Source organism: Phalaenopsis equestris, unplaced genomic scaffold (assembly GCF_001263595.1).
Source record: "Phalaenopsis equestris unplaced genomic scaffold, ASM126359v1 Scaffold000016, whole genome shotgun sequence".
NCBI classification, from domain to species: domain Eukaryota; kingdom Viridiplantae; phylum Streptophyta; class Magnoliopsida; order Asparagales; family Orchidaceae; genus Phalaenopsis; species Phalaenopsis equestris.
In genome coordinates, this window is record NW_018164458.1 from 689,529 (window position 1) to 713,022 (window position 23,494).

Below are 23,494 nucleotides of genomic sequence, written 5' to 3' on the forward strand. Positions count from 1 at the left end.
TCACCACAATTGTAACACATGCGAGTCTTCTATCATACCTGAGCTCAAGTCAGCCAAAGCTGATGAAGCACCCGAAAGTCTACTTGGCTCAGAGTGTAGCTTCATGCGACTCTCCTCCTATATTATCGCAACAATGGTCTCATCGAGTGAAGGGATGGTCACCTGAGCTAGAAGGAAAGATCTCCTTTGATCAAAGGTCGAGTTCATATAGGCCAAAGACTGTTGCATGGTCCTCATCTGTGTAAGGATCTCCCGATTCTTGCACTCCAGATCGTCACAACTCGACATTAGTGAGAAGTGAAAAAGATATACCCACAACAACTCTAGCTCCATGGAGTATTTCTGAATTGATTTATCAACTTGAACCACTAGCTCTCTCACGCTGAATCTGGAACGCCCTCATGTGGTTCTCAACTCCAACATAGTTCTTCAATTTTGCCCAGATGTCGCTCACATTTTGAATGTTATCTACTGATGATGTAATTGATGGACCCATCGAGTTGAGTAGTCAGGTGTGAATCAAAACATGTGTGATCCTCCACTTATCCCTCTCAGCACTGACAGTTTTTGGCTTAACCCCGTCAGTTGTCCCTCTAATGTCTTCCCTATTAGAGCAACCTCGATCTGACGTGACGAACTCAGATATCTGGTTGGTCATCAAGTTTCAAATCCACAAAAGGGTGATCTAGCTTCACTCTGTTGGAGCATATGCTGAGGTAGCGGCTCCCGTCGAGATGTCAGCTCCCTGTATGAGCCCCACCAAGACATTAAAAAATTCATGATCTATCCTCCCTAGAAGTTCCAAACCTTTACCTCCTCACCATCTTCGTCTCCTGACATCCGCAATTTAACTAATATTCCCAGTCTTTCCTCTCACGCACGTAGAACCAATGTTCTCTACTCCATTCTAGTTTCACTTGCGCTTCACCCTTGCCCTACATCGAGATGCTCGAACCACTCTGTCACGATCCAAGAATCGAAGGTGTCGTCAGTTTGGTCCTAGGGCACGCCCGAGAGCGTCATCTGCTTCCCAACTTGTTGCAACCATGAATGTATCGTGAGCGTTAGTAACCATTCTAATGTGATTTTGTAGTTGTCGTCCTGGTTAGTTCTAATCGTGACTGTATCGTGAGGTTTCAAGCCGCGATCCCCTCGTTGTTGTCCCACTTAGTTATAATCGTGAATGTATCCAATGTTTTACGTTGTCATCTCCTCGTCCAATTAGTACTTGATGTGGTTGCTTCGCGAGGACGAAGCGAAAGGTAGAGGAAAATGGGAATTTTGGGTATATACATGCCCATCCCAACACCTCAGATTGAGCAGCACTAGCGATAACTAAGGTTACAGCTCTGATACCATAAAGAAAGAATTGTCAAAAACCCTAATCTGTACATTCATCATATGGGCTTAAATAGTGTATGATAATGTTTTACAAATAAACCCCTAGACTTCTTCAATATTTCATTTTTACCAATAGGACCCTAAATAAGGTTCAATTCTCAACACTGCTCGCAGCTAATACACCATCCACGAAGCTCAAACCCACCTCGAACAAAAGTTGGATTCTCTAAATGTTGAATTGCAAGCCTTTGTGACAAAGGTCTGGGAGTGAACTTCGCTTCATCAGGAGCGCGAAAAGCATTAGGTTGGCTACCACACCAGCTGTCGTGTCACCCACACCAAAGATTGGAGATGCCACCGTGATGGTTCGAGATTGGAAGCCATCCCCCCATTTATGATTTTCACCTCCAATAAAAACTATTTGAGAGGCATAATTTGATAGGCAAAACCTTCCTAATCTGAAAGACATCAGGTGTCACATTCAGAACGCTCTTTAACAATGCTTTCGGCACTAAAGTTTTCAGGTAACATGGACCAAGGACAATGGCAGACAACGGTAACCAGCTCACTATGCTGCTCACAGCTAGGACACCATCCATGAAATCCAAACCCACCCCGAACAGAAGTTGGATTATCTAAATGTCCAGTTCCAAGCTTTCGTTACTGAGGTCAGGAGTAAAATTCACTTCATCAGGAGCGGGAAAATCATTAGGTTGGCTACCACACCGGATGCCATACCACCCACACCAAAGATTGGAGTTGGCACCGTGATGGTTCAAGATCCGAACTTCCTGAATCTGATGAGGAACAACCACCTCACCAGAGGAAAATTTTTTCCAACTCAGAGTTAAAGAAGAGACTATTTGGAGATCTTGCTCAACATTGCTGACCCCATATTGATCGAAGTACACATGAATAAAAGCTCAAGATCGATATTCCCCACTCCGACGACCATTTTCACATTGAGAAATATTTGGATTGAGAACAATCTGTAAAAGTACTTTCCAAATACATTGAAATCCCTCCAAAGAAACAGGTCTAGTAAGTGAGTATAAGCTTCAGGGTGGGGTATCAATTGGCTCAATCTTGCAGAAAAGAAGGTCATCAGGCAGTCAAGGATTGTGTACAAATGAAGCAGCTCTTTTGACGCCATTTCCTACCAGTTGATTATGAACAATTTCTATATATTCAATACTAGAGTTGCATACAAGGCAATCAGACAGAGGAGTTTTATCATCTTATAACGAGGAATAATTTAAAGGAATCCAACCAAGAAATTATTGCCAATTATATTGGGGGGCTTTAAGGTTGTTTACTTATGAACAAGAACTATATGCAGTAAAGACTTCGAAACACTACTTATTGCACCAGGAATTCATCATAATTAGTGACCATCAGCTCTTATAGTTCTTACAATCGCAGAAAAATCTCAATTGAATACTTGTATGAGGGGTTTTGTTCTTACAAAAATTCAGTTTTGTGGTGCCGTTCACATCAACAGTGTAGCTGACACTATGAGTCGCCAAGCAAGCTCGTCGGTCGCAGTCCAAACTAGCATCACATGTATGGAAAGTTTGTGAGATTTATACCATGACTATGAAGATTTCTCTATTATTTGGATGAATTGTAAGCACTATCCTCAAAGAGATTATTCCATTCAGCAAGGTTTCCTTTTCAAAGGCAACCAATTGTGTGTTCCTAACACTTCACTTGGACAACAAATTATTCAAGATTATCATGGAGGAGGACTGATAGCTCAAGTGGGCAGGAATCGAACTCTCAAATTTGTGCAACATAAATTATTTTGGCCTAAATTGAGCAGAGAAGCGCCTGTTCCAGGGATAAGTGTCCGATTTCAGGAAGGCTGCATAAATATTGGGGGACTTAAGGAAGCTATATAGGATAAGCTCAAAATGGATTTCAAAAATTGAAGATGAGCCCCCTTGAAGGTGAAGACGCAGCCCAATCAAACCTCAAGATCAGCCTCTTACGAAAGACTATCCCCTAAACATACCCACAGCGGTTACTAGCAATTGACAGAGCCCCCTCTTGTGCCAATCTCCTACGGCAAATGCTGGAAGCAGTGAAAATGAAGTGGTAAACAAATCAGGAATTAATAATGATAATTTCTAAAATAAACTAGGTTCATCAAAATGCCTTATGTGCTTCTAACCCGGACACCTATCCAATGAATGCCCCAGTAGTCGGTAGTTGCAGTGAGCCAAAGGGAAAAAATCATAACTGAAGCACAAGAAAGAATTCCAATTGTGGAGGAAGAATTTGAAGATACTCTCGGCGAAAAAGTGGATGCTTTGTCATGTGTTCTTGAAAAGGTTTTACTAGCTCCAAAACAGCCTTCAATCATTCAGTAGTATGCTATATTCCAAACCAAATGCATCACAGGGGGGTAAGGTTTCTGACTTACTCGTTGAAAACAGGCGCGCAGAAAATATAATAGCTTAAAAGATAGTGAAGGCTCTACAACTCAAGACGCCACCTCATAGCCAACTCCAACAATCAACACTAAAATTCAAAGTTTTCATGGCCCACCAACTGTTGCAGAAGTTCTATAGAAAATTTTAGTACAATTGCCGCACCTATAATTGAACGCCTCAAACTCAAACAGTTGAAGTGGGTGTTGACCTCATTTCTGGATGAGGTCTTTTTTGTCTCTCCTTAGAGCCTAGGGTCTAGCTTTAGGCTTTCCCTGTTCGACTCTCTTAGAGGATTAGTACGAAACCCACACCATCTAGAAAATTCAAGCCACCTCGTCACTCATTCGAGTTTCGCATGGGCGGTCCCAAATTCTCGGCATTTCGTTAAGTTGATTAGGATCGACACCTGAAACTTGAGTCGAGTTCCTACATTAATAGGAGCAGCCCCTAGGGAACCCCTTAGCGACACGAACGTTCAATAACGCCGCATTTTGCATACTTACTGCACCACACACGACTTTAACTTGATTTAACTCGTCCACCGACAAACTCGTCCGTACGACCCCGGATGACAAAACGGACCGTGCCGACGCATCCGGAACGTAGACTTTAGCTAGGAATGACACTCATATTGCTGTGGTTCCACACTCGCGCGAACAGCATGGATATCGATGCACTTTTTTTTTAGCAGTGCGCAGGCCCGGGCTCAACTCAGGTTCGATTCAGGTTGGACTCGGGCTGAACACAGGCTAGGCATCAGCTCACCTGGATTTGAAATTCAAATTTCAAAATTCAAATGGATTATTTAATTTTTATCTTAATTAAAATTATCCAGGTGTTAATTATTTTCAATTAATCTCCCCTGCATTTGGAAACTATTTATTTCTCCGCCAATTGATTTGAGTAATGGCTCTCGACCCCGCTCCAATTCTAAAAGGAATGGATCGCTCCTTCCTTCGCGGTCGGCTTGATTCGCCTCCCCCGAGCTCCTCTCTCCCGCTCGCCTTCTCCCTCTCTCGAGATTTCTCTTCTCGATGCCTCTCAACACGAAGAGACGAAGCATCCTTCACTGCACCGAAGATTCTCGCCTGTCCTGCTCGTCTTCCCGAGCTCCTGCTCATCTTCTTTCGCTCGCAAAACTCCTGCCCGCTCCTCTCTCCTACCTCTGCATCGAACGAAACGCCCCGCTCGACTCCCGTTTTCCCCCTCGCATGTGAACAGAAGCCCTAGCCCCTCTTCTGCGAATAGGTTCGACGTTGTCTCCCTGTTCTCGCTCGACCAAACCGAAGCCCGCTGTTTCCCTTCCCTCTCCTTTCCTCTTCAGCCCGAAGTATAAGCCCGGCTAAGCTCTGCTCTTCCTCTGCACTCGACGGGTATCTGTTGGAAATAACTACCAATATAGCCTGGCTAATGTTTTTCATGGATGCATAATCACAGTAACGGCACTTCACGCCCTCAATGTTTTCCTCCATGAATATGATAGCAAGTAAGCTCAGTAAATTCATATTTCTTATGCTATATTTTTTAATATTCTATGATGTGTTATTGCTGACCTTTTGCCGTCACGATTATGAATTGTACTTTTTATTTTTGAAGATTATTTATGAGCTGCACTTCTTTAAGGTTTATTATAAATTGAAACACTCATAAAGTAGGTAATTTTAGGTCTATATGGGGAAGGCATGTGCAAGTTTAATGCCACACACCTATTTATATCGTCAATAGCTTGTCTGTTATTATATCCCTACAGGAAGTGGTTGAAGCGTCTGATCAGAAGACTGTTGTTGTTGCATTAGCTAGATTTATTTCCTTGAAGAAGGATCAGGAGGTCATTCTAGCTTGTTTTTTTTTTTTTACTATTCTTTGCTTTACACTTTTGCTGCTTGGAGTTGTTTCAAGTGCTGCCTTTGAGCTTTTAAAAAGATGTTTCGACTTGTTTTATGTACCGTCTTTGAGCTTTTAAGGTACTGTTTGAAGCTTTTAAAATGGCTGATTTGGGAGTTGTTTGAAAGGGTTGTCTTGGGCTAATATGAGCACTGTTAAGAATCGCTGATCGCAGTAGGAGGCTGTAGGAAATGTCCAGATTGCTGTTTGAAGTTGGCGATTGCTGTAGGAGGTTGTAGGAAATGTCCAAGTTGTTGTATAAGTGTTGTTTGATCTTTCAAATTGCTGTTTGGGTTTCTGGCAGGCCATAAAAGTGTTGTTTGATCTTTCAAATTGCTGTTTAAGTTTGTAGCAGGCCATAAAAGTGTTGTAGGAAGCTATACAAGGGACGCTAGGTGTTTCGAATTGCTGTTTAGAGTCACTGAGAACTGTAGAAGTGCTGATTGGAAACTGAGCTTTGCTGTAATTATCTGCTTGAAAGCTGTTAATCGTTGTAGAGGTGCTGTCCATTGTCATATAGGTGTTGGGAGAGCTGTAAGATAGTTGTAGGATGTCGTTTAGGCTTCATGGCTGCCGCCCGGAGTCACGGGAAGCCGTAGGATTGCTGTCAGGAGTTATAGAAGACCTTAGGATCACCTCTTATGGAATTCCTAGTTGTTACTACAACTTGTTCTATTGTTTACTGTTTTCTTTTCTCTGCAATTTACTTAAATTCCCAGCAAATTATATTGTGTTTTGTGAGTTAAACATGCAACAAGAATTGCAGCAGTAGATACGACACGTACGCAGGTACATTTTATTTGTTGTTGTTTTTTTATTGCAGTTACTCTTACCCTTAACACATTATGCAGATACTAAATACAATCTCACTTTCAAAACAAAACATTTTTTTTTCAAAATTTTTTTTTTAATTAAACAACTTTTTCAAAATTAAAAAAAAAAATAATAATAACATGTTCTTTCGAACTTACGGGAGTCCTTCGGAGAAGGCAACCCACGGTTGATAACGAGATCTCCCTGGTTTAAATGGGTTTCACAACTCGTTTAAACTAAGTAAGTTCAAAAGAAAATAGTGATGCCGGAACGAGGGAACCGTGAGATCCTATCAGGTGTCGCTCTAATCAACTTGAACCCCCCAATTACAACCAAACTGAGACACTGAAAAACACATGGTAAAACTGTTTGAGCTTTAGACTTTAGGACTGTTACTGCAACGAAGAACTCGGAGCAACTTCGTGGGCAGCACGACAAGGAGTTTAAACTAGGAGCAACTTCGTGGGCAGCACGACAAGAAGTTTTGAGCAGACTACAGGTGGAGGTGGTCGTCGTTCTACAACAACAAAACGAGTCTACACCAACTAAATTTTCCTAGTTTAAACAACTTATAGGATTTTGAGGTAGCTCGCCTAGAGCGACATCGGAGCAACTTCGTGGGCAGCACGACAAGGAGTTTAAACTAGGAGCAACTTCGTGGGCAGCACGACAAGAAGTTTTGAGCAGACTACAGGTGGAGGTGGTCGTCGTTCTACAACAGCAAAACGAGTCTACACCAACTAAATTTTCCTAGTTTAAACAACTTATAGGATTTTGAGGTAGCTCGCCTAGAGCGACATAAAACCTCACCCTCTTTTAGGCCACTGCACAACCATGTTATGCAGCGTAAATCCTAACTCGTCTTAGGTTCCGAGGTTGTTATCTAGAATGACGTAAAACCTCTTATCTTTGCGGGTTATTTACATAACCAGTTATTATGCAAATGTAAGTCTCAAATAATAAAATTTACAGGATTCAACATTCAAATAAAATCTTCCCTAAAACACAGACGCACAGTAGGATAGTTTGGTAGGTCACTGAGGATTCCCCTCAAAATCTGTGACATTCCCTACCCTTTACTTCCTTTTGACTCCTGAAAGGATTGTTCTTACTTGAGTCATTCACACTTGTTTTTTTTCACGTCTTACCTTGGAAACCTGAACTTTGAATTTTTTGAAGACTAGAATCACTGATCATTATCGAGAGTTTTCTCAAGTGATTCCCGTCACTTGGGATGTAATTAACTATAGGGGTTTGCCTCTATAGGAAACTTGGAACCCAGGTAAAATAAATTTTATTTAATTTTTGTATTAAATAGGGGAATTTGTCGGTCACATATAAAAGGTTCGCAGACCAAATAGATGTCACAAACCTCGTAAGTTTGTATGATTGGGCCCACCGCCGCAGGGTACACTTATCTTTCGAGAAGGTGTATCATTTGTGGTACTGGGCACGATTATACAAATTTATTGGGCAAATGAGATCTAGTCAGTCTCATTTTTTTTAAAATTAAAATACACTATTTTCATAAAATTATATGTATTTTAGGTTAAATTAAACCATCTACTTTTCAAAACTATAAAAAATACTTTTCAAAATCAAAAAGTTGACCGACAGTGGGGTCTACAAAAAGAGAGTTTTCTACATTTAAAAAAAGTACTCAGTTCTAAACTAGTGCTTGTTACTTTGGACTTTAAACAGCCCCTTACTAGTGCTTGTTACTTTGGAGTTTAAACAGCCCCTTCAGGTCAAAATGTGCTCCTCGCTGTAGGAGTTAGGGAAGTGCTCATTAAAAAACACCAACCTCCAGAAATTTTCAATGAAAAGCTTAATGCTTCACAACAAAAGTGGTCAACATAGGAGTTAGTAGCACATGTGGGGCAGGACAAACATTACGGCTCGAACAAGCTAAGTTCTTCAAGCCAAAAACTCAACAATGTGCTTTTAACTTTGTAGAGAAGTACACAATATATCAAAGATTTAAGAAAATAGGCCAAAATATTGATATATTCTCCTCTTCCCATTCCTGAATCAATTCAGGAGAACAATAGTGTTGATTTTGTGTTGGGAATTGGAACTACCAATGATAGCACGGGGTGTTGATTTCATGATGATAATGGTTGATTGATTCAGTGAAATGACACTTGGCCTGCAAGAGGAACTTTGTTGCCTTTGATGTTATAAGATTTTTTTAGGTGATCTTTCATTTACATGGCATTTCTAGAAGTCTCATTTTTGATAGAGACGTTAAGTTCGCCAGTTGTCTTTGAAGAGAATTATAGAAGCAGTTCAAAATCGAATTACACCTTATCGCAGCAACATCCACAAGACGATGATCAAATAGAGGTCGTAAACTGCACTTTTAGAAACATGCTCCATTGCTTAGCGGGCGATCACCTCAAATGATGGGAGTCTTTGGACAAACTAAGTTTTCTTTCAACTCCGTGTTTAATAGATCCACCGGGAGGACATCTTTCAGTATAATCTACACTAAACTAACTAACCATATTGTATACATAGCTATCCTTCCAAAGCCAGCTAGCTCTCGAGAAACCCAATGGTTGGAGGATTATGACTCAATGCTAGTTGACGTCAAGGAGAAACTAACAATTTGTCAATTTCCAATGCCAAATATAAAGCAATAGCAGACCAACGATGAAGATTGAAGCTCTTTGAAATGGGCGAATTGGTTATGATTCGATTATGCAAAGAATGGTTTCCTGCAGTCTCCTACTCAAAACTTTAGAACCACAAGCTTGGTCCATTCCCCATTGGGAAAATTAATACTTATGCTTATATCGTCTCCCTTCCATTGGACCTTAAGTTTTTCTCCACCTTAAATGTAGCAAACATTTACAAATACCATTCTCCAGATGATGGATTGACATAAGTTTCTCAACTCAAGTTGGGTTCTTATTAAACGAAAAGGATCTTATGTAGCTAGTATCCTTAATTAGGATTTGTGAATATTATTAGTAGAATTATTATATTAGTAACACATTTATGTAGTACATTGTAGGTATGCACTGGGGGAAATATAAATTCCCTAAAGGTTCTTAGGATGAGGAATTCTGGCCTCTATATTGGTGCTAGTTAATTCATATAACGAAAATATCACCTCTGGTATTCCATCGGTTTTTTTTTCCTCTTTTGTGAGGTGCTCTGCACTAATACTGAGTGTAGTCGAATAGTCATGAAGAGTGAGTTTTGACAATCATAGCAAGTTTATTCTAGCTAGTGGGGTCATGTTCACTAATAAGCTATTACAACTGCTCCATTGTTAAGGTGGTTGAGACTATTACGGATTGCAATTGGATCGTTGCTGTTAGAATAATAGAGATTTCAATATTTAACGGAAATTATTTCAAATGAGATAGAAAACTAAGAAAGTTAAGAAAGGAAGCAACACTTCTCACTAGACCTAAAAATAGAGACCCCTTGATTTTGTGCAGAGGTTCCAAAGTTGAGCTCAGAATTCCTCAAGCGAGTAGTGAGCCAAGAAGCTAAAAAAGTAGGCAACTAAGAAGCTCAGTACAACATAAAACTGATTAGCCTCACAGCATTCCCGCTTCACGCCTCTCAATGCTTTTGATCCCTCTTACAATTTCCTATCTCCATCCTTGCAAATCTCCCTTGAAACCTTCATAATAAAAATTCATTCTTTTTTCTCATTTCTCACCCTCTCATTGGTTGTTATCTTTTGCAAACTTTGATTAGTCACATGTTTGTGAACAACAACATAAAAAAGTAAAAAATAATTTTATTTGATGCCTTGAACATTAATATCATCCAAAATAACGGTTTATCCAGGAAAGCAAGTATAAGAATTCCATCACTGAATTACCCCCGCGAGAAATACATAATGCCAGTTTTCAATTCAAACTTACAGATAAAGGCCTGAGTGCTGATAACACGAATCTGTAAGATCTGTAAGTTCTTTGTAAAGAAAACGAAGTATTATAAACATATTCCATGATCTAAACCGTTTTGACACAATATGAGCCTAAACCTTTAGCATCCCAATCCTCCAACCGACAAGATAAAAGGCATGCTGCTCCTATTGTCCAAATAATTTAATTCATCAGATTATTAAGTAAAATATGACCCTAATTGAAATGCATGCATTTGGCTCATCTACTAGACCGCCGATGCTGTTTCTGGTGGGGAAATGCACGCATCAAGGTCAAACACGAAACTGTGTTCGAATTATCGATTAAGGAGATCGGATATGCCGCATTAGCTACACGATTATTCAAACTGGGTTGACCAAAGCAAGACAGATAAAAATCAACCAAATTAATCCAGCCCTACCGGAAATTTCACCGAGACGGTTGAATTAAATCACCAATCCGTGCTACAAATCCCCCCAAGTATAGCTAAAACCTACAACATAGTCCAAGTTGGACCTTGATTTGAAAAAAATACAAGATCAAATAAGCCAAAGAATTAGCGATAGGGGAATATGTAGCGGCTAAAGCGAGACTTACCAGGCCGAGAGAGTCGGACTAGGAGGCAATGACCGCTGAATATGGGAAGAATAAGGTTGCAAGGGGGAAGAAGAGAAACGGAGGAAAGTTGGCTTACTCCACAACCACAAACATTCGAATGGTAGAGAGAGGAGGAGAAGAGCGGAGTGGGGTGGTGAGAATGTCGCCGTCGGGCCGTCATTTGTGAAATCTTGCTCGAAACCCAGGAAACGAATAAATGTACTCTGATATGAAGGAAAAAATATTACCTCACTCCAATAAGGGGGTGCCACATAGTAGGCATCACGGTGGGATCATTGACTACGTGGCACCCCTCATTGGAGTACTGGTGCATCAGTACTCCTGAGGTAATATTTTTTCCATGTGAAGGGACACTTACATGTATTTTCATATGAAGGTACACTTTTTATGCATATGAGTTTTACAGCCAAAAAGTTTTACTCTAAAAGATCATAAAAATGATTTCAGAGATCTCTTATATCATAGGCAAAAAATGATTATAAAGTCATATGAATTACAATGTTGGCATGTGATGAATTTGTTGTAAGAAGTGGACGTAAGCCGATGGCGATCAGTGGAGACTAGAAGGTAGTGGTTGACGGGGGTCGGTGGTGGTTAATGTTGATCGACGATGATCGATGATGGTTGGGGGCGATCGACGGTGGGAGAAGTGGTGTTGGACATCAGCTCCTTTTCAAATGTTCAAGTTCTTGCTCAAGCCTCAAGCTCACCTATAGCTAAGGGTGTAAAAGAGCCGAACACGAGTGAACCCGGGCTTAACTCGTGTTCTACTCGTTTATATTTTTATATTTCTAGCTCAAAAATTTTTTTCATGTTCGGCTCGTTTGCTTAACGAGACGAACACGAGCGGTTTAAGAACAAAAAGTCGTTTTGACAACCCTAATTATGTAGCCATAAGATGTTAAGGATTGGGGCAAGATTTAAAACACTATTTGAATCTAATTTAATAATTTAATATTTTTAATTAATTATAAATATTGTTGCCTTGATCAATCAAATTTATATATAAATATATGTATCTGTGTGTGTGTGTGTCTATATATATATATATATAATTGATGAGTAGTATTGTAAGACAAAATGAGCCGAGCACGAACTTTTTTCGTGTTGTTCATGTTTGACTTGTTAACTTAGCGAACGAGTCGAACGACTCGTTGTTCGCGAACAACGAGTCGTTTTGACAGCCCTACCTATAGCCTTAAAGCTCTTCTCCACTAATGAGATGGGTGATACTCTATTTATAGTGTTTGGGGTGCAATTAATGCAGGAATGTGAACCATTTTGTTTGTACGGTCCGGAGAGTTTTCTTAGATCAACGAGGTTTGATGAATATTTGAGTGTCTTAATGATGTTAGAATTGAACAATCTTGTGCTCTTCGGATTCATTTTGTATGGACTATCTATTTGACTATAAACCTGTTAGATTAGACATTTGTTTGACTTTCTGAAAATGTCTACAAAATTTCTAAAAGTTGTTTAATGACTTGATCTGAAATTGATATGACTTTAATTAGACTAATTTTGATATCATTGGTTTCAAATTTGGTATGATTGGGTTTGTTTCATCGAGTCGGTCAGTTTGATTATAAGTTTGTTGAAATTATGAAATTGGAGATTTGTATGTCTCTTAATTGAAGTTTGAATATTTATTGCTTCAAAGATTGCCTCAAGATTCATGTTATGCCTCGAGATTCGTGTGAATGATAAAAATTTGTTGAGGGCGTATCAAGAACTCTAACTTATTAACGATAATGAAAAATATTAATTAATTGATTAACTATTAGTTAATTGCATGCCATTTGGATATGTGCTTTTAATATCAGACATCTAAATTACACCTATCAACCTTTGTAAATCATTTTCAATTGATTTGAAAACTATTTCTTCTGTTTTTTAGATTATTTTGATGGCCAGTGACAGTATTAAAAATTTATTATTTACACGATTGGGCTAATTTTCGACATTTCAATTGATTCTATTATCTCATATGAATTATAATATACATTAGTACATTGATTCTATTATCTCTTACAAGAACCCTAAAATAATATATATATATATATATATATATATATAACTTCAGATAACCCTAAAATGTGATATATATATTAATTTATATAAACTGAATCTTCCTTTTACATTCCTAAGGCCCTAAATCCCTAAATCCCAAAATCGAACGCACGCAAGACCCCCACTCATTCGCATTTCTTCCTCTCGGTCCCGCGGTCCCCTCCTCGTGCGCCTCGCCTCCCTCTCCCGTTCGCGAGTCCCGCCCATTCCTCTCGGTTGCGTGTCATAGCCGAGCCCGATTCTTCTCGCGAAGCTTCCTCGAGGTCCCCTCGCGCTCTGGAAAAGCTTCCACCTACTCCCTGCTGCGCTCCAGCCTTCCGCCCGACACTTTCTGCCCTTGACTCTCCTTCCCGAAGCCGCGCCTGCCTTCACGAGCCGCGAGCTTCCTTCTTTGGTAAGTTGACCTTGACAAGCTGGTTCCCTGAAACACTCGATTGGCAATTTCTATATGAAACTAGTCTTGATGTTGATTTCAAGCAATGCCTAAATGTGGAGGTGAACCTCAAAACTACCAATGACCAAAAACCTTTGATCATAAGGAGGATTTTGAAGTTCATGTTGAGAAAATTGTAGACTCCAACAAAATCATACTTTACAAAAAAAATTTATCGAATGAAAAGTTCATAATGATTATCATTTATGGTACATTCTATAATTACTTGTTGATCTAGAGTATTTGAAGAAGACAACAATTAACATTGAATTCGACATTCAGATAGAGACCGTGCGATATATATGCAAGTATAGAATAGAGTTGTGAGGCTTGAATCCTTCAAACAAATTAATTGAGATCACCTTAATCAGAAGGATTCCATTTCAAAGTGGCATTTTGCTAGTCACCTTGGAAATGCTCTTGTGACATGAGTTAGAAAGTTAAGAAGCTTAAATAAATAAGCCATTATGATGAAGTGTTTTTGAATTTGCAAAATGAGCCAATTTGTAAAAGGGACAAAGTTTATAACATTTAGTCAGAAGAAATTTAGTTTCTTCAAATTTATAAGATGAATTTCTCATTAAGAAAATAAGTTTGATTAGTTCAAAAAAGAATTTCTAGTATTGTTTTTTGGACTTCTTCAATTGATTTGCAAAAATATTTTTTCTTTCAAAAAATTGGTCATTAAAAGGTGGTGCTGATTTTATAAACTAATTGATTGTATTGATGTGATATTGTGATTTAGAGTTTTCAAAATTCTTTATAACTATGAGGCTATCCTAATTGTTTTATTTTCTACGCTTAAAAAATTTTGAGCTTTTTTTATATGTGTCCTTTTCTTTCTCACATCTTATTGAGAGCTCTGATTTAGAGATGATGACTCTTGTGATCAACTAACCAAATAATTTTGTGAAGTCAAAATAAATTAAGATTAAATCACCAATCAAGCAATGAATATAGATATTTTTCTTTAAAGATTTGATGTCCACAAGCATAATAACACAGTATGCCTACTAAGGAACTAAAAAACTTGACCTGCACTATTGTCTGATGCACATATATTTGACTACTGATCAGATTGCCTAGTACACAATAATTTTTCAGTACACAATAATTTTTCATTCCAAGTATTTTATCCATGAATGATCAAATTTATGATCTAGGGTTATACATACTTATATTGTCGTTATGGAGGTCCATATGTTGGGAAAAAAAGAAATTTTTTTATAAACACAAAATCACAAAGTACAATTCTCAAACTCACACAAAGTAAATTTAGAAGCTCACAAAACTTTCCTTTAGAATTGATTTATAACCCATAAAACCATAGGGTATTTATATAAGTTTAGAAGTAATCAACACCACACATTTTTCAACAATCAAATTAATCTCAACTCTTCATTATTCACCTACCACACCTACCACACACACATGCATCACATGTCTCATCTAACATTGACTTTTCATCATATCAACATTTCAACAAGTTTAATTATTCTAAATAAGGTTATTTCTAAAATAAAGAAAATTCATTTCTAACACCCTCCCTTAAACTTGATTTACAACAACAAAAATATTGCAAAACTTCACGAACGTTTCTTGCTTCAGTGGCTTAGTAAATTTGTTCATCGCTTGATCTTAAGACACCACGTACTTCAACTCCAGTTTTTTTCTTGCAACACATTCCCTTATATAGTTATAACAAGTGTCAATGTACTTAATTCAATTATAAAAGATGGGATTCTTTGCTAATGCAAGGGTTGATTTATTATCAATATGCATCTCGATGAGCACCTCTTGTGGAAATTGTAATTCTTTCAGTAAATTCCTTAACTGAATTGTGAGACAAACATATGAAGTAGCTTCAACAATTTCAGCTTCACAATTTGAGAGGGTAGCAATAAGTTGTTTCTTTAATACCCAAGTGAAGGTTATATCTCCCATAAAGAACACGACTTTGGTAGTACTCTTTCTATCATCCATATCTCCACCCAAGTTGTTATCACTTTATCCAATGATTCTATATTTGTTAGAAAAAGAGTAAAGTTAAGTATAGTTTATTGTACATTTAATGGATCAAAGAATTCTTTTAGTAATCTTGAAATGAGTTATCATTGGAGCTTTCATGTACTGACTGATTACTCCAACTATATAAGTAATCTCTAGCCTTGTACAAGTTAAGTAGCATAGACTTCCGACGAGACTTCTATAAAGAGTTAGATCCACCCTTTCTCCTTCAACATTTTGGCATAATGTGACTCCATATTCCATTGGTATTACAACGGGATTAGAGTCATCCATTTTAAACTTCTTAAGTACTTATTTAGCATAGCCTTCTTGAGTGATACAAATACTTGTATCTTCTCACCTTACTTCGATGCCTACATAGTATGTCAAAAGCCTAATGTCTGTCATTTGAAACTTATTGACCATTTCTTTCTTTAATTTCTCAAACATTTTTTGATTATTACTTGTGAAAATTAAGTCATGCACATACAAGTGCACAATTAAAATATAATATCTTGAACTTTAAGATAAAGTGCATGCTCATATAGACATTTAATGAGATTTTTTTCTTTGAAATACTTGTCAATTCGAGTATTCTAAGCTCTTGGTGCTTGTTTTAAAGCATAAAACATCCTTCTTCAATTTTAAAACTTTCTCTACTAGTCATTTTACTTCATATCTCAAAGGTTGTTCAATATAAAGTTCTTCAAGAACTCCATTTAAGAAAACAAAGTTCACATTCATTTGATGGATCTTCCATCTGTTTTGGGATGCCAAAGAAACTATTATTCTAATGGTTTCAAGACGAGCGACATAAGAAAATACCTCATCATAATTTATGTCATATTTTTGTTTGTATCTCTTAGCTACAAGTCTTGTTTTGTTTCTCTCTATATCTCCTTGAGCAATCTTCTTCATTTGATGCACCCATTTAACTCCAATCATCTTGTGAACTTGTGGAAGTGTAGCAAGCTCCCATGTATCATTCTTCACGATTGCTTTAATTTTTTCATCCATAACACCTATCCATTTCTTACTTTCTACTGCTTCTTGATGGTCTAAAGGCTCACATTCACCAAACAGAAAAAAAAAAAAGGTAATGTCATCTTGATTATTAGTTATCTTATAAATATCTTGTAACTTCAAAAACATAGTGTCTTCTCATTTGAACTTTCACTTAAAGATGTTGATATTGATCCTTCATATGTTTTTTCTGAAATTAATGGAGCGATGGGCTCCTGTGATTCTTCTCTTACAATCTCTTCAATTTTTAGTTGCTCATTTTCTTCTTCTTATTCAAAATAAGGAAGAAAAGTATATTCATTTTCTTGTATTATTCAATCCCAATTATTTTTTTCATCAAAATCCACATCACGAATAATGAGAGTTTTGTCATTGATTGGATTATAAAGTTTGTAACCTTTAAAACTTGAGCCATAGCTAATGAACGCATACCTTTCACTTTTATCATCAAGTTTTGTTCCTTTTTTGTCTGAAATGTGAATATATATGATGCTTCCAAACACTTTAAGATGAGAGATATCTCGTCTCATTCCACTCCATGCTTCTTGAAAAGTTTTTCCATGTAAATTTCTTGTAGGGGAGCGATTTGTTGGGTAAATTGCACAAGCAACCACCTCAATCTACAATTCTTTGGACATTCCTTTACTTTTGAGTATGCTTCGAGCCATGTTAAGAAATGTTCTATTATTTCGTTCTGCAACTCCATTTTGTTGGAGGGATCTTGACACTATTAAAGGACGTCAAATTCAAGGATCTTCTTAATACCTTTGAATTTCATTGGATGTAAATTCTCCTCCACGATCAGATGTAATGAATTTGATGTTAAGACCACTTTCTTCTCAACAAGAGCTTTAAACTTTTAAAATTTTCAAACACCTATGATTTCTCCTTCATAAAATAGACCCATATTTTCTCAAAAAATGATCAATAAAATAAAATATTTACTCTCACCAAAGAACATTGGTTTAATAGGGACACAAACATCCATGTGTATGAGCTCAAGTGGCTTGGTTGCTCTCGAAGTTGACTCCCCTGAAAAGCTTTTGCGAGGTTGCTTTCCAAATAAACATCCCTTACAGAGTTGATCTGGTTGATTGATGTAGGTTAAGATTCTCGCCATCTCCTTCTTTGATAGAAATTCAGGACTACCAAAATTGTTATATTCACTTTTTCTTTTTCCTTGTCCACGACCACATGCTCTTCCTCTTTAGCATCCATCATTGTTAAAGTTTTCTTCTTTCAAATTGAGTTGAAGAAGTTGTGTCATTGCTTCTTGTTGTTTTTCTCCTCTTCTATTTCCTTCATAAGCTTGCAAAGAAAACAATAATTGCTTCACATTCATTGTTTCTAAATTTTTATTTTCTTTAATGGTAGTAAAAATATACTAAAATTTGGATTAAGCGAGTGAAGAAATTTTTTTATAAATTTTACTTCACTCACATATTCACTGTTTTTTTCAATTGATTGAAAATAATCAACACTCAATAGAACAAATCTAAAATTAATTCAAATTCCTCCATGAATAAGAGTTCAAACTCACTTCTAATAGTTTGAAGACGAATCTTTTTAACTTGCTTTACTCTTTTGTTGCAAGTTTGAATCTTTTCCCATGCTTCTTTTGTTGTGATTGCACTTGAGATCTTCTCGAATGAATCTTCATCCACTGCTTGATAGATAAGATAGAGAGCCTTCTTATCCCTCTTTCTTGAATCTTTCAAAGCTTCTCTTTGAGTTTGAGATAGAACAATATCATCTTGCTCTCTATAACCCTTCTCAATGATATCTCACGCATCTTGTTCTCCTAGTAGAGCCTTCATCTTGATACTCCAATTATCGTAATTAGACTTGGTAAGGATCGGAACTTGGAAGGGAAGTATTCCTCCATTTGCCATTGGTCGGATACCACATTGTTGGGGGGAAAAACGACAATTTTATAGACTCAAAATCACAAAGCACTATTGTCAAACTCACACAATCTCAATTTAGAAGCTCACAAAACTTTCCTTGAGACTTGATTCATAATCCATAAAACTATGGGGCATTTATACAAATTTAAATGTAATCAACATGACACATTGTTCAACAACCCAACTAATCTCAACTCTTCATTATTCACCTACGACATACAAAAGCATCAAACAACTCACCTAACATTAACTTTTCACCATTAACTTTTCAACAAGTTTAATTATTCAATGCAAAAATATTTCTATAATAAAACAAATTTATTTCTAACACCATATCGGTTGACGGGCATATTTTCATTTCATTGCCGAGTTTAGTAGCGGTCCTAATATTATAATGACGAGTATTGTATTGACAAGGCTGATCAATTAATTAACATTCATCTTATCAATGTATCCAACCAAGCAAGCTGCAGTTTGATAATCAAATGTAGAATTTCTCATTAATATCAGAAAACTAATAATGTCTTAAGAAGCAAATCTCTGTCAATGAAAACGAAGTTTGACGCTAAAATGGATGGCGAATGTGCTCAATCCTATATGACTAACTTTAAAACATTAAGTGCGCGCAGCGATGGAATCATCACATACTCTAAAAGCTATATAGCCGTAATGCTACGTGAGAATGATTTTCAGACAACGATGCCCAGAAAGTGCTATCATTTACACCCTTCTTTGTCCACCACAATTCTACATCCTTACTAAGCAATCCAAAAGCAAATAACTCTTATTATCCCCCTCCGTGGTAGATGAAAGGCCTCAATCCTTGGCATCCGCAATGCCGCCCGGCGTTATCTGGAAAACGTGCAGTTTCGTAGTTAAGGATTGAGCACATGGTGTACTTGAAAGAAAAATCCTTTAATATAAACGAACATAAACTCAAACAAATCGAAGTTAATTGCCATATTAAATCAAAATAAAGCATAAATGTATGTGCAGATCGATATAGATAAGAAAATGTTCAGTAAAGGATATAGCTTCGGCTTCTGGGAGGTTAGGGGCATCGAATATCTTGCAAACGCGCTGCTCGCCCTTTCCTTTACGCAGCATAAGCCGGATGGTGGCAGCATGCGCCAGGACGTGACCTCCTGCGGGCTTCTTAGGATCCGATATGAACACTCCGCCTCCCGGATCCGCAATCACTGCAGGGTTTAAAGGCATGCAAAAATATGCAAACACTTGAAATTAAATTGAATGACGCCAAGTTTTAGGAAAATATGATTTATCTATATTGATCCAGCTCTCGGTAGAGCTGATTTGGCTGCTCGTAGATAAGTGCATATTTTGGAAAGTGTTGATTTAGTTTTGATTTTTAGAGCGTGAATAGCTTATTTGATCGCTCCCATTCCAAAAACATATTTCATAAATAATTTTACTGCCGCTCTTAGTATAGTTTATCATTTTTGTAGAAGATTTGACTTTTTTAGTTTAATTTTAATCAAATATGTATTGAACATTTCCATAAATTCTCAAAGTGTTTTTCAAACTTAAACAGCCAATAAGCACTTGGGTGGTGTTTGGCGGCAACATGAAATTACAATATATAAGATTTATCAAATCTAGTAAATCCAGTGGCTGCGTCGAAATCTTGCGAATGATAACATAATAAAAATTTTTAATCCCTCTCAATTATTCGGATTTATTAAAACTAGATTTCCATTGCAAAAGGGGAACAGAACGCGAGCTTTGGAGACTGAACACAATAAAATTTCATTTAACGGGAAGGTTGGGTCTAATTTTTATTTTTTTAGTGTTTGGCTAGATTTAAGTTTAAATTTATAACTAAATTCAATTAATAGGACACTAACAAACACAGCCTTAGTCTGTAAAAGTAAAAATTGATGTTAATTCCTTTTGATAAGCAACCAAACCCAAACAAATTGCCGAAAAAAATTTCTTCGTCTCCAAAACAGAATTTTAAAAACCTTGGTTGGTCATGTACACAGCCACGTTGAATTCCTCGGCGATCTTCGTCAACCGGGAGAGCATCTGTGCCAGCTTTTGCTGCAGACAATTTAGTAGTTCTCAGTAGCAAACTAACGTTATCAGACATGTAATGCAATAGTATGAACAACATTCATATGATAATTAATGTAGATAATGCAAACCTCTATGGTTATTGCATTCATTTATCAAAAGAGAAACAGACCAGTAAAATAGGCTGCCTTGATTCTCAATTATACCTGTCGCTCAGCAAGTTCTCCGCGGCCTGAGAAATCTACTCTAAACAATGCAATAACCGAATCCACAATCTGCAGCCGCATAAAAAAGCGATGATCGTATATGCCCAAGATAAAGAAAAACAAAGAGTCACGGAGGGCTCACCAGAAGCCTGAAGGGCTCTTCAGACATTTTAGCGGCAAGGCCTAGCAGCAAGTTAAACTGGTGCTCATACGTGTATGCTCGCGCGTAGATGATCTGTCCTCGTCAGTCACATGGAATCGGTCAATAAGCATCACATCGAAGCCTTAATTCCTATTGTGATAATCGTATAAAATATATTGATGAACATGACAGGCCTTACGTTGTCGAGAACCGCGCTTGGATCCATCCCAAATCTCTCGGCAATCGGCACGATTCGGTCCGGTCGGCTGAAAGCGTGTTACGGAGCTGAAACAATTTGAGCAAAGAACACCTACAAAATATTTAAATAAAAAAAGGATACAATGTGCCCTCTGTGTCGATGTAAGCGACTTTTCCATTCCCGCCATGTAAATTGATCGGCAGCTGCTTAACGAACGGAATCGAGACTGTTAGATGTGAGGTTATGAAACTAAAGACTGTGTTCCTTGAGTAGCTGAAGGAAGAGGACCTGGGTAGACACACAAAGTGTATGAGCGAGCTGTGTTTTCCCTGATCTGTGTAGAATGTAAATCAGGCGATTCAATATTACATGAAAGCTGTGAGGAAGTTTCTTAATTTTCACCAAGGGATCATTTCTAACCTGAACTCACCAAATGCCTCCGTAATGGCAAGCGTCTCGATTCCGCCTTAAAATCACCATGGAGTAGCGATTTTAACAATTTAATTATGTGTCTAGGTCAAGACCCGTTAATTAATCCAGAAAATTTCATCAAAAAGGAAAGCAAAATAGGATTACCGCCAAGAAGCTCGTCGAGGGCTTGGCTGCCGGTCGTGATTCGAATCACGGCCTTCCTCTGGATAATGTAGACATTTTAAAACATTACTCAACTAATCGGATCCGTAGAAATAAGATGAAGGCTAAAAATGGTTTCAAACGATCAGATTCCTTACTCTGAGCATAAGATCACTTCCAGTCATGTAGCCGATGTTCTAAAAATAAGTTGGACGTGAGATCGAAAAACAGAAAATATGAACAATTTACTGGAATACCTGACTGGACAGAATTTCGAAGGATATCAATCGGAGTTCTTACCACTATCTTTTCTGCAGCTTCACAGATTTTATCGACCTTTGCTTCGGACAATCCCTTGATACCCGTCAGGTTCTGCAGAGGATCCGCGAACGAAAACAGAAAACATGAATCAAACGAGGGATCTGTTGAATTTTGCCAAATGAGAATGAAAAAGAGAAGGGTTGAGACCTTCTTTGTGTGCATCATTAGGCCATTGCAAGTGTAGATCCCAGCGTCCTGAAGCTTTTTGATGTCTCCGGCGTTGATTCCCAGTGAAATCACTGCGTGATCGAATATATCGGTTGAGAATTAGGATGAATGACGAGGTGACGAGGGTAAAACGAAGCTAACGGAAGCAATTTCTTATGCCAAAAAAAAATACAAGAAGTTCGTCAAATCCGATCCTCAATTACCAATCGAAGCGTAATATATTTGTTCGGATCTCCTACGGTCTCGCTAAAACAAAGAAAAAGAGAAACTACATCGACAGTTTCTGAAGTATACTATCAACTTCTCGTTTGCTTGGGGAAACCGAGGAGAAACATTTGGATGGAAATCTGTATTAACGCTGTGAAACCGCGAAATGGGGAAAGATGGGTGGTTTCCTCAAACGCGAATACATTATTTCGACCAATTTGCACGACGAAATCCAGAAAACCTATGAAAGATAACAAATGTCCTTGAAAATTAGTGAGAATATAATGAATTTCACATTTATCAATGGCTTCGAAGCAGTCTTCTTCCTCCTCTGTTTCATCTTTTTCGAGCAGCTGGAGCTGGCCATGATCTTCGAACCTGAGCGCCATTAAACCCAGAAACGAACTAGTTATCGTTCCAGAGAAATCCAGAGGGAGAGGGGAAGGAGATGAAAAAGACGGCGAAGGGGATGAATGCTGGGCTCACTTCACATCGATCATTTCGCCGTTGGACGCAGCACGGACTCACTGAAGATGATCGCGCGCTAACTGTGGACAAGGAACTACAGGTTTTCACATTCCTATCCGCGCGGGATCTGCGTATATATATACTCGGATTTGATGAGACGTGTTAAATGGAGTTAATAAATTCAAATTTATGCAAAGCTCGACTCTTTGCAGAAATTTTATTAAGGAGCAACAGATTAATACAATTAAATACGGGCCAATGACAAGAAGCTAATGCTTATATGTATTTACATACATATCACCCAATTTTTATGTATTTATAAATCTAAAATCTAATTTTTTACATTTTATATTTATATCAGCCAAATCTTTTATTTCACATTAAAAAAATCATTATTTTATCAAATAAAAATTTTCTTGAAATGATTATATGACATATTAAAAATTAAAATTTAGGTGTTAAATATGTAAATACAGAATAATAAAGTGATGAGCATGTAAATCTTCCATACTTTAATTGTAATTACGATACATTTCAAACCAAACATAAATTTATTGATTTGACCATTTGGTTAGACATAATTAGAAAACCATCAATTTAAATTAAATCCTCTAAAAATTATTTTGAATTTGTGTGTGAAGAATTTTGATGACATAGTGATTATTTAATGTCTTAGATATTAGCAAACTTGCGAGAAGAGACACTATAATCTTTACTTGAGAAACCCATGGAAAGGAGAAAAAAAAATCATAAGA

General features: G+C 37.5%; 2 protein-coding genes across 2 annotated transcripts in view; both read right to left on the minus strand.

The window, feature by feature from the left end:
* Positions 1-11,169, minus strand: part of LOC110018360 — a gene marked incomplete in the record, with an annotated part of 146,098 nt that extends 134,929 nt beyond the window's left edge. Inside the window, 2 exon segments of the mRNA XM_020715647.1 lie at positions 10,785-10,879; positions 10,961-11,169.
* A 7,781-nt stretch (positions 11,170-18,950) lies between these two features.
* Positions 18,951-22,877, minus strand: LOC110018362 (meiotic recombination protein DMC1 homolog). The gene is made up of 15 exons (XM_020715653.1): positions 22,758-22,877; positions 22,567-22,649; positions 22,044-22,135; positions 21,876-21,947; positions 21,734-21,772; positions 21,579-21,636; positions 21,423-21,468; positions 21,291-21,336; positions 21,144-21,205; positions 21,003-21,069; positions 20,804-20,896; positions 20,662-20,730; positions 20,404-20,482; positions 19,454-19,620; positions 18,951-19,282 (listed from the first exon to the last, which is right to left on the minus strand). Exons 1-15 carry the CDS (start codon positions 22,769-22,771, stop codon positions 19,238-19,240), a joined length of 1,032 nt encoding a protein of 343 aa, XP_020571312.1. The 5' UTR covers positions 22,772-22,877; the 3' UTR covers positions 18,951-19,237.
* Between the last annotated feature and the right edge of the window lie 617 nt (positions 22,878-23,494).